Source organism: Ambystoma mexicanum, chromosome 9, assembly GCF_040938575.1.
Source record: "Ambystoma mexicanum isolate Mex_15411 chromosome 9, UKY_AmexF1_1, whole genome shotgun sequence".
Classification (NCBI taxonomy): Eukaryota; Metazoa; Chordata; class Amphibia; order Caudata; family Ambystomatidae; genus Ambystoma; species Ambystoma mexicanum.
Genome location: NC_090931.1, coordinates 384,717,604 through 384,729,681, shown reverse-complemented (window position 1 = coordinate 384,729,681; position 12,078 = coordinate 384,717,604). Strand labels below are relative to the sequence as shown.

The 12,078-nt window shown below is 44.6% G+C and overlaps 1 protein-coding gene across 1 annotated transcript in view; it reads left to right on the top strand.

Moving 5' to 3' along the window:
- Positions 1–12,078, top strand: part of TMEM248 (transmembrane protein 248) — a 313,604-nt gene that overhangs the window by 48,356 nt on the left and 253,170 nt on the right. The window contains exon 3 of the mRNA XM_069614858.1: positions 4,856–5,138. Within this exon, the coding sequence (XP_069470959.1) occupies positions 4,856–5,138 (283 nt within the window). The remainder of the gene's footprint in view (positions 1–4,855; positions 5,139–12,078) is intronic.

Sequence of the window (12,078 nt, the reverse complement as noted above, 5' to 3'; positions counted from 1 at the left end):
TGGCCTTAAGAACACCCAGACTTTGGAGGATAGTTAAAGGGTTTTTATTTTTGGAAGTAGTAACATCAATATATGTAAATCATACAGGATCACGCGGACAGACCAGGAGAGGAGAATATAGAGATAGTCTAACATTCAATTATTGTATATTAAATCAAATTTCCCTAGGATCCTGGTACTGCCTATATTCTTGTCAAAGAACGTGAAAAAGAAAAATAAGAAGGAAATGTAAGATGTTGCATCATAAACTTTCTAACAGTTTTATAATTTTCTCCCTTCCCACACAGATCCCACCCTCTCCCTCAACCCCGCCAAATCATACATGGGGACCAGCCAAAGTACACTTCATTCTCTAGATGCACATACAAAACCATTACTCCCACTACTGATATCCAATTGCTATGTTTGCTGGTTACTTTGGGTTACTCCTATATCATTTGGGGTCATAGGGCATGACTCCTGCTGTATTCTCGTTGCAAACCGCTCTCAACACAAGTCACCAGGAAGCCCCCCCGGGATATTCCTTCCGGGCCTACAGGTAGATTGGATGGTCATACTTGATCCTGAGGATACCCTGGTTGATCTAGTGTCCTATGTTGCCTGTAATAAGTCAGGAAAAGGGAGCCATCCCACATCTATGATATTTTGTGATTCTGTGCTTTATGAAGCCATTCTCTGTGGGGCGGGGTGCATGATCTCTTCCAACATATCGTTATACATGCACTAACTGCTATCCGAAGGTTATCTGCCATGTGTGCAAGTCTGATCTAGGCCTTGCCGTTGTCGTTTAACCCAAAAAGCAGCAGTAAGGGGGTGGGGGAGGGTGGTCAGGGGTCTCTCAATTCCATCATGTTCTTCACCCAACCCAGAACCCCCTTCCAGAATGTCTGGATTGCCGGACAGTCCACCAAACGTGCCAGTAAGTGCCAATGTTACCACATCCCTGCCAGCCTAGAGGGCTCGTTGCTGGAAACATCTTAGATCGCCTATCCTTGGAGAACTGCCACTGTTGCAACAGCCTATAGCCATGCATCCTATGCTGCACTGCTGTTAAGCTGTCCATGCTTGTCGACATATGGCTGGCCTAGGATCCCTATCCTTAGGAAAAGGAGTGTCACAGGCCCAATGTTTGGCCTTCTCCATTTTCCTATTGTTGGCTTCCACTAAAGCTGAATAAAGTTTTGAAATTCGGTCTCTGGGCCCTGTGTGCGAGTTAAGGATCTATTTGAACACAGTCAGTGGGCGAGTTCAGGGAATTAATCCAACTGCGGTCTGCCAGGACTCCCTTCAATACATGGAATTTGACATTAGGTCCCCTCCCAGTTAATCTAGGATGGGGTTGGCCAGGATGGATCTGTCTTTCTGCAGTTGTCCTACTCTAGTCCGACCTCTTCCATAATATGCCTGAAATTGGAGTGGCTTGTGGATCTTGTCCCTAATCGGGGGAGCCTACAGAAAACTCAGAGGGAGCGCCAAGTTGTAATCTCTTTAGGTAATGTCTTTTCTCCATCACCCCCATAAAGTAGCCAATATTGAAGGGTTCCTAACTCTCTACGGAAGCTGCCTACCAGGCACCCACAACCACTCCCCTATATTAACTGGGGACATCAAATAATTCTCCGGAGAGACCCATTGTTTTTCCTTGCTACCCAACAGGTGGTCCAAAAGGACCCTTCGCTGTGCTGCCCTATAATATTTCTATAAGTCTGGGAAGCCCACCTCACCATTGTGTTTCAGTAAGATCAAAGTACTGTAGGCTGCATGCAGTTTCCTCCCTTCCCACATGAAGTTCAAAAGGGTTGTTTTTGCCTCTTTAAAAAACATATGGGGACACTTAAAATAAAAACAGTAGACGTGGGAGGACATTCATGTTTAGGGCAGCCAGATGACCCACCCGTAACTAAACCAGATCTTTCCCTCGTGTCACGTCTGTCTTAATGGCAGACACAAAAGAGGGTAGTTGGCACCAAATAACTGTGGAGCATCCCTATGAAGGGAGATGCCGAGATATCGCAAGCCTGTGACTTGTGTGCGAAATCCATTCTGGGCTATCTGTTCAATCAACTTGGGTGTGGGATCCATCGGGGGTAGTACCACTGATTTCATGAAATGTATTTTAAAGTCTGAACAAGCACTGTATTCCTCTACTGTAGCTGATCGATCAGCCCAGGGAGGAACATTTCTGGTCTGGTCACATATGGCAATACATCATCGGAAAAGAGGGCCAATTTGTACTCTTCCCTGTCTCGCCAGTCCACAGATGTTCTCGTCTCTACAAATAAGTTCTGCAAGCTGTTGTAGCTTAGGGCAAAGGTTAGGGTAGTGCAGGAACAGCCACGTGTGGTATCCCTCTTTAGAGGGAAACCAGTCAGTAGAAAGTTGGTTCACCGTCACCTGTGCTCGCGCGGCCATGTAATATCTAACACTACTTATGACATCTTGTCCTCTTTCCTTCTCAATGTAAAGTGATCTTGTATAGCGCCCTTCTGCCACTGATGGTGGCCTCACTGCATGTCACTTTGTAAGAAAAAAGGGGGTGGTTCATTAGTGGGACAGTCGAAGAGGCCACTTTGAAACCTGTGGAATGAATCTGTGCCGGTTGGAAGTACCTACTTTCAGTGCCAATCTGCTTTCTTTGTTTTTGTGGGGGAAATCTGGGAGTATCCATGTTATCCATTGGGGAAGTGCCCAAGATCTGATGGACTACAGTGGTTTTGATCTGGTTAGCCGCTGATGTGGGAGAATCTGATGGGGTCAATTAAGAGAGTGGAGTCTTGGCTTGGTTACTGTTAATGGCTAGGTAGTGTGTGTGTGTGTGTGTGTGTGTACACACATGTGCGTGCAACATGGTAGATCTTGGCGGGTTTTCAGTTAGGCAGGGGGGAGGGAGGAAGTGGGAAGTCGGCCTTACAAGGCAAAAACAAATGCATCCCTGTACTCCTACCCCTGACCGTTTGCAGACAGGTTTCATTTCTTTAGCTCACAATTGCACCTGTCAATACCACCATGTCCCTTGCTTTCGCTTTTTCTCTGTCTCAAATAAAGGCATTGCATCCCATGAGGCCAGCTAGCCTCTGCTAGCTGGCAGAATAGGGAAAGGGCAATCTGAAATGTCGAACTTTACCAGGAGCTACCTGCTAAGGGGTTATGGGAGGCAAGGACCTTTGGTCTAGAGTAAGGGCTTCTTGAGATGGAGGGCTGTAGTTGCCCAATTTTCCTTCCTTAGCATTTTGGCAGGCTGAGGGATGCCTCCGACCACATTCTAACATGCCCAAGTGCTTTGCTCTGTGACCTGCTGGGCCTTTTGACCATTGAGGCAGAGCAAGGTGTTTGTCAGGATAGGATGGACTTTCCAGTATTACTGTAATCTCAAGTTTTCAGTCTCTCTGGCCCCTTGCTCTGTGATGTCCTTACCAAGCTTTGTGTTTTTGCCACAGCGACATTATGGAACCATGGCAACAACTTCCATGCTTTATTTATCCAGATTCTAAGGGCTGTCCTTCCTAGAGTAGAGTAGGGGAGGGGTGGTGGTGGTGGTGTCAGAAATTAGCACATGCGCAAGGTGTGAGCTGGTCCCCCACAAAGGGGGCGGGAGTGGATCTCTTGGAGCCGGGGAAGTTACCGCCTCACCCATTAACGGCTATTTACACTACAGAAGTGAGGAAGGATTGTTGGGCCAGTTTTTCTAAAGTCCTACCAAGACTTTATAAATCTATTCCTTATGTAATACAGAATCTCCAACTATGCCATGCAATCTTATTTAGAGCAGCAATATGCAGTGGTGAGTAAAACCTAATGATTCACATTTAGAATGTCAATCGGCTATTCATGGGGAGTAAAACCAAATTAGTTAGACTTTTAGAATACAGCAAGTAATTCAAGGGCAGCAGAAACTATTGGCCATAAACAGTGTTATTCAGTTTCAAGAATCACCTAGTTATACCAAGACTGTTATAAGCATACACCTCGCAACATATGTAACTTGTTCTTCTGTTAGGAATGGATACAGTTAAACTAACATTACTTTTCAGAATACAGTCCAAAGGAAAGTAAAGAACATAGATATTTTATGAGGGGCTGTCCGCTAATCATGGCCAAGAACTCAGTAAGACTGTTTTGGAAGCGCACTATGAAATTCACAACCCAATGTTACAGTTTTCGAAGAGCAGCAGCTTTTCAAAATAAGTAAAGCCCTATTGGTGTATAAACTCTAACACTATTTCTAATACAGGAATAGGCAGTTATATCAATGATACTTTTCAGAAGTGTGGAATAAAATTCTAAGTGAATACAAAAACAGTGCAACATTGCTCTCCCTGTGCTTCATGCTAAACCAGCTGAGAAATTTAAACTAGGTATGTGCATTACAAAGGAGTAAGTCCCTCAAAATTGAACAGAACAGCGTCTAGGTGGCTGGGAAAAGCCATTTTGTAAATGCACAAGCTACTTTGTAAGTGCAGTGTTGAATGTTGCCTGTAAGAGCTCCTTTAGTCTACCCTGACCACGTGTATGTATATCAAACTCCAGCAAAGTTATGGTGGGTTTAAAGGTTTGGAAGAAACCCTGCCACCTGAAATGTGAAAGCAGAATTAGCCAAGTCGCACACAGTGCCGCCCAGTAGCCATTACTGGAAATTCACCTACTGTTCACAGCCAAATCGGCAATGCTTTTTGGTATACAAATTAGCTCAAATGTCAAGTATTTGTTCCAGGAAAATGGAAATGGAAAATAGTGGGGTGCTATTGTATGCATAATTTCAAATAAATGTTTAGCTCACCCCTTGTTTGTTTACTCGTTGTTACACATTTTTATTTTAATCCTTATTTGTTTTTTTCTCTTTTTCTTCAATTTTTAGGACTGGAACACTTTCCTACTGAGTTTTAATGATTTGGATTTCTGCATATGTGAAAATGAAACCTTAAAACATTTAGTTAATGATACAGCAACTCCAGAAAGTACAGTGAGCAGTGGCCAAGCTAGATCAACGCAAACACCGCAGACTATTGAGGACTCTGGTCCTATAAATATTTCAGTGTCCATTACTTTGACTCTGGACCCCTTAAAGCCATTTGGAGGATATTCTCGGAATGTCACGCATCTTAGCTCCACAATATTTGGACACCAAATTGGACTTTCAGGTATGCAGAGAATATTTGCAAGAATAGCTTAATCTGTTCTGAGCCGATTTTACCATGACAAAGCAAATCCCTCCTTTTTGTTGTTATCACCTTGTAAATGTTTTATGAATATCAGGGTATTTTTTGTGATTCTTTTTAGTGAGGGTTCACGTGAACATTTGCGCCTCATAGTTCATACCTTGTTATGAAATTACTCCCCATTACATGTTACAGATTTATTCTTTTGGAAAAGAGTAACACAAACCTGAATAAAATTGGATGTGGTATACAAATTTGTAGCATCACAGAACATAGACCCGCAGGTAAAGTCATCAATTGTTCTGTCTGTGTTTCGGCATGTTCTGATGATATCCCTACGCATATGTGTATTGTAAGATCGTGGTTTGCCACAATTGTTATCGCGGGTGGTATATTTGATGACACCACTCTGGAAGTTGTCTTACATGATCCAATTAAAGACAGAAAAAGAAAGACGAGAATATCACATAATGCGATATCTGAGCAAGACGGTAGAAATTAGCCCATTTTCTGTTTGTACTATGGATTTGGGTTAGCCCACCACCCCGACTACCAAATCCCAAAGAATGGCAGAGCCCTGTTTTACAATATAGACCATTCATCTTGAATAGCAGCCCCTGCATCCCCTTTGCAAATAACAAGGCAAAATGAGGGATGGACGCTTGGCGGGAATTTTGTTGATACTTTTATGAAATCTGCATAATTACAGTCTTGCAACTCCCATTCATGCCAAACATTCAGACTAATGATTGCAGGCTGGCTAAGAATTGTTTGTGTGCTGTTCTCCACATTTGATTTGTATATTCTTAGCAATGCCTTTTAATTTCCATTGGACATTTGTTTCTATATGTATATTTTTTGGTATGCATTTATGTAACTTGCTACAAGGACCTTTACTACATGCCCAAAGCTCAGCATGTTTGGGACTCCCGTGGCGGCCCATCTGGTTTTGGAAATATTTGCGGCCCACAGGGTGTAAGGGAGGCATAGTGGTGGTTATACCACTTCCTCTGTCAGTGGCCACAAATGCTGCACCCCTTGAAGGTGTGAAACGGGACCAGTACAATGTGACAGGGAAATGTTCACCGAAGTAAAGTAAAAATAAGGGTGTTTTTAAATGTATTTATTTTTAATTTCTTGTTTGTGGCGGTTGATGTCTGAAGATGGAAAATGCATGTGGTCGTATCAGTTATGTGGGTTATTTGTAGCACCTTTTGCTTGTTGTGCTACAGAGCGTAGAAGAGCAGTGCCACAATGGCCATTCTTTCCACTAAAATAAGAGACTATTGATTTCCATATTTTCCGATTTGTGCGTGACAGGATACAGAGTCGTTGGCTGCCACTTTCCTCATTCCTGACTGTTTGTATTCACTTATTTAGTGAACATCTTGGCTTGAAATGTTTGAGGTGACATAAAGCGAATGCTTCACAGGATTTTACCAATGAGAAGTAACTTTAACCATAATAGGGAGTGTCCGTGGGACTCTATATGATTAACCATTCCACTCCTTGTCCAACGATACTCAAGCAGCTCTCAAAGGCATGCTGCTTAGTAGCCAACATTCCAAACCATGAGCTTAATGCAGGCATATACACTGCCATTTATTTTCGAAGCCATGGCCACCAAAAGCATTTCTTGGAGACTGATTTGTATTTGTTTCAGCAGTCGCTAAAACTGGCTCCTCTGAGACAAGCATGGTATCAAGAGAGACAGTCTCAATAGTAACAGTTTCAAAACCTTTATTCAATAAAGTTCTGGTGTTGGTGCAATACCTAATTGGCCCTAACTCTAAAGGGATTTTTCCCTCAACTGATATTTCTAAGGGCCGTCAATGTCTGTAAGTTCAAAAACAAAATCCGTCTGTGTCTAAACCCATGCTTGCCCGTACTCTTTAACAAAATGTGATGTGGGGTTTTCTTAAAGGACAAATAGTGGTTCAGAAGACACCGGCCAAGACTGGTTTCAAGTGGTCTTCTTACTAGGTGTAGTTCAGCCAATATTTAAATGATTAGTTCAATCAAAAATGGATGCCATTTGAAAACTTCTCCACAGGGTTCTTGCAACACTTCCATAAATTTAAAAAAATAGTCACAGGCACGCCTCTCGAGAGCGAACACGGCTAAATGACCTGTTCTTTGGGAAGGTACCCACTCGAGAGGCCACAGCCAAAAGTTAGCTCACTGTACCTTTCACAGAAGGGAAATACCCATTTGCATATTAGTCTTTGTGCCGCCCACATGGACAGTCCAGCACCGAAATGCTATGGCAATTCCCCTATGAACAAGAGTACCAACAGCAACTTCAGACACATGCTTAAGCCTTGTTGGGCTTCATCAGTGAGGGGGAGCTGTGCCTCTCTGGGCACAGTGAGCAAGGGGTCCACGTCTGGATGACCCTAGGAAACTTAGGGTGAAGTCCCTTAAACAATGAACAAATAGGTTACCTGCCCAAAGAACAGGTCAATGGGCCTCGCAGAGGGGTGCCTATGACTACATTTTGATTAGTTCCATAAAGTTCACAATGTTCCAGTGTTTCTTGGGGTTCCCTTCCCTAAGTTTCAATTCCTCCAATTTTTGAACACAACAAAATATAACAGTTCCTCGTAGGCTTTTCTGGGTTCCATTCCCCAAGCTTATGTCTCTCTGGTTTAAAGTAAGTATTTGGTTTTGTTAGGCCTCTCTGGGTTCTCTTGCCCAAGCTTTGGCCCCTTTGATGCGACCCAAGTTCAGTTTGTCAGGATGCGTCTCCTCTTAGTCACAATTAGTTTAGGAGCAGTATCAGAGACTTTCGGGAACGCCAGGCTCTTGGCTCCTCTTTAGCGAGATCACTCTGATGAATAACCCTTCTCCTTCGTTCACAATACATTTGACTTTCCATGGTTGGGGTTTCCTGCTCCTCTTTTCACACTTTCTGTGCCTGTCACACTTTCTCCTTGCTTTCTTGTGCACACTTGCACGTGATTCTTGCTCCTTTTCACTTTACTGTGCCTCTTGCACACTCTTCCCTTTTCTTGTGCACACTCACATCTTTTCCACTTTTCGTGTCGCTAGTACCCTTCTCCTTTTTGGGTCGGTCGCACCCTCTCTGGTTTCTTTTACTTTAAAGCTTTCTTGTCTTCACGCCTCTAGCGCATTAAACCTTCTTTATCGTTCTGTTTTCTTTCCTTTCGCAACGCGTGCAATAAGCCTTTATTTCTACTTTCTGTCCTTTCATGCCACATGCAACAACGTTTCAGTTCCGCTCCATCCACCCGCACGCTACTGAGTTTCTCTTCCTTTTTGCATTAAACTCGCCGGTAAGCGCAGTGTTGGTAAGCGGTCTTCCGTCTGTTGCTTGGGTCGAGGTCCATGCCTCACCACCTGCCCCTCAGACACGCTTGGGAACAGCACATGTCCCAAGGGAATTAGCAGTTTGTCAAACCCGGGCAACAGCCTGCAGTAGAGTACCTCACTTAGGCTCCTTGGAGATGCAGCTCCCTAGCCACGCTGTACCCCTTCTGGCATACCGGGTCAGAGTCTTGGCACTCTGTTCTTCTCCCGGTTCTCCTGCCCTTTCTTGGTGCTTCCTTCTGCTGCCTGACTCCCATGCTCTACGCTGCATCTCCAGCTCGCTCTCCCACCACTGCAGAATGTGAGTCAGACATGGTATCACAAGAAGGACGAGGACACAAAAGATAAAAATCACCAGTTTATTTACTTCAAAAGGGGTTTGGAAGAAGATGGGAGCACACTCTACGATCTAAATAAAAACATAACAGCCCTAGTCCGTTGTTGGTCCAAAAGAATAACAATTAAACTAGAAGACCTATTGCCTGCCCTCACTCTAATACTATAAAAGTAAAATAGGGAAATGTAATACAAACAGAAAATCAGTGCTAAACAAAAGGATGACGGAATGGCATCAAGATTCTTGCCAACTTTGTATCACACGTGGGTGGGAGCACTTGACGTATGGGCACATTCTGCGATGCGTGTACACCTGGGGTAGATGGCTCGGCCCTTCAGAGCCTGCTTGGCATTCACGTTCTCTGTCTCAAAGTTCAGGGTTTTGATCTCTCTGGTCTCCCCCCACCCCCCCCCAGTCCAGGTCAATCCCTTGCGTTTTGCAGCACCACCACAAGTTCCAAAGGAAAATGTATTTTAATTCTCTATAGACCCCTTCAACTGGGCCCCAGCCTCTCACTTTCATTTTCTTTCCTCTGTTCCCCTCTTTCGGGCTCAAACCGTTTCACTTTACTTTCTTAGGGTTCCCTTCCCCTAGCTTTATTCTTTAGTGTTTACTATGCCTTATGGTACTCGCAGGCTTTTACACAGTTCAAATATTTGACCAGATTAGTTTGCACAATCTTCTCAGGCTCTCTTCAAAAGAATGTCTCTCTTTAATCACAATTTCTGGGTCTCCCTCATTCGGGCTCGGACCCATTTGATTGCCAAAATGTTCTCACAGCTCAATTCCTTTAGGCTTCCCTCCTTCGGGCTCGAGCCTAAACACAGTGCAGAGTCTTTCAAATGGGCTTAGTTTCGTTTTACGCCGGACCACTCACTTACTCAAGTCGACTTCATTAAAAAAAAGTCCCATAATGCCTTTCAAGGGCCTTTTTTATTTCCTGCTTTTTCTCAAATTCAGTGCTCGGGTTTCCGCTCCAGCCACACACGCTCACTGGGAATTCCTCTCTTGCCATGCGTCTCACCTGGTCAGGTACCTGGGCTTCCCTTCATATGCCCTACAGGATATGATCTGCCCCCTCTGGCTATTGCAAGGCAAAGCTCCTCAGCCCTGCTGCACTCCTTCAACAACACAGGATCAGCGTCTTGGCCCTCAGCTCCCTTCCACACTCTCCAGGGTTCTTTCAGGACTCCTCAGTGCCTCTGGTCCACACTGCATCCCCTGCTCGATCAAAGTGTCTCTGTGCTGTTAATTGGAGTCAGGTGTGGATGGTTGAAAAGGGAGGCCTGACCCTGCCTGTCCTTGTTAATTGGACAAGATGGAGACTGCCCATAGGAATCCATGGTTCATTGGTTCCTATGGGCAATCTTCATAGCTCTGTTACTCCTCTTCTTCTTCGTCCCAGTGGTTTTGAAAGAAGGCAATGGGGAGGAAGTATGGGAGTTGTAGTTTTCCCTCATGATGGAGGGAACCTTCTCCAAGTGTTTGCCAGGGTGAAGGGGGGGCAGATGTGTGATTGTATGTCAATGGGGTTTAGATGATAATGCCCCATAGTGACTGCGAGGATGTTGGATAGGGATATCTATCTTCTCCTATGCCTCCCTTTAATCTTGGTACCTGTTGGAATTTGGGAGGGGGCAACGGACAGGATTCATAACCACCTATAAATACGGAGGAAGTTTCGGGTAGGAGTCTGACAGAAGGGGGCGGGGGGTAATACCGCATCTCTCCCAAAGGCTAACTGTCCCCAAGGACTCCCTGCTCAGGTGATCCTCCCGCACTAATCCACTCCCAGGGTCTGATTCCAAAGGTGATGGTTGTGCCCTGGCCACCTGAACAAAGAATACCTCGGGTCCATAAGTAAGAAAGCCCTCCGGTTTCTCACAAGAACCACACCTTTTATAGTCCTCCGTGCAGTCTGGTGTAAATGATTATAGTTGAGTGCCTGTCCCTGCCTGACTAGATATGTGGGCCAGGTCAATAGTAGTTGGTAGTAGTCTTTCCCAATGTCTTTTCCATAGGTAATCCTCAGTACTCTTGGATGCCTCTTCTTCGTCCTAGTATTAGTTTTGAATGGGGCTGGCGAGATGGAATGAGATTGGAGGTTAGGTCTATGTACTGAAACATTGCATGATTGACAGTGGCGAGAGGGGAATCACTAAGCCTTGTGTTTACTGAATGGAGCGACTTACTTTTGTGGTAGATTACTCCTTACCCTGACATTGTGTTCTGCCACTGCAAGTCTGGTTTAGTGGGACAAAAAGGGCTATTAATGTTAACACCATGTCTGTCTCTTTTGATCTTCCCTCTTCTCCAAATTCATGTACTTGTACCTCCTTAGGTCTCCCCTGTGGATCAGGGACAATGGACATGGCATATCCGATAAAGGCCTCTGGGACTTCCTCCTCCTCTCCCACTGTCCCTTGGATATACTGCGTCTCGCCTATAGGCATTCTCCTCCAATCACCTGTGACCCTCCACTCAGGTTAGCCTCTTTAGCTTGTCCACCCCCAGGGTCTGCATCCAAAAGCGATGGCCCTCCCGTGGCACCCTGAATGGTAGATTCCAGGTGACTAGGTGGGATAATACCTTCAGGTTTCTTACACTCCGTTCTGTCATTCTATCTCCCTTTAAACATCTAGGACAGATCAGCTTCCATCTATTTCTTGTAAAGGTAAGACTGCGTTTCACATTTCTTTATTGAAATCAAAGCGTTGGCAGCAGCCCTAGACCTCAGCCCCTATCTCCTTCCTTTCCGCCAACCCTCCTTTCAAATAACATTCAACGTTCCTAACAACCTATAACTCTAGAGTTAGAATCCTTCCTTGCTCTCTCAATTTTCTATTGCTGCTATATTCTTCTGTATTTATACATACAGTCCACCTTGGTATGCTGCTTCATATGTAACACATCTACTCCCCTTTATATCCACCTTTAAATCCCAATCTTCTAACTTGTCCACCTCTCACTTTCTTCACTCTCTCTTTAATCCACATCTCTCCATTCTCAAACCTTGCAGCGTCCCCCTGTTCTTCCTTGGCCAACTTGGCCCTAGAATATTTAGACCTACCTTTTGCCACATTCCGTCCCAGCTTCAATTTAACCACAGCCCTGCAACCATGGCGATATCCCTCACACAATTTATTTCATCATATCATTTTTGCCACCACCACTTTCCATCCACTCTCGCCATCCTTGCCCTGTTCCGCCATCAAGGGTACAGCGTTTTTTTTCGGTTTTCTTCGTCTCAAACTC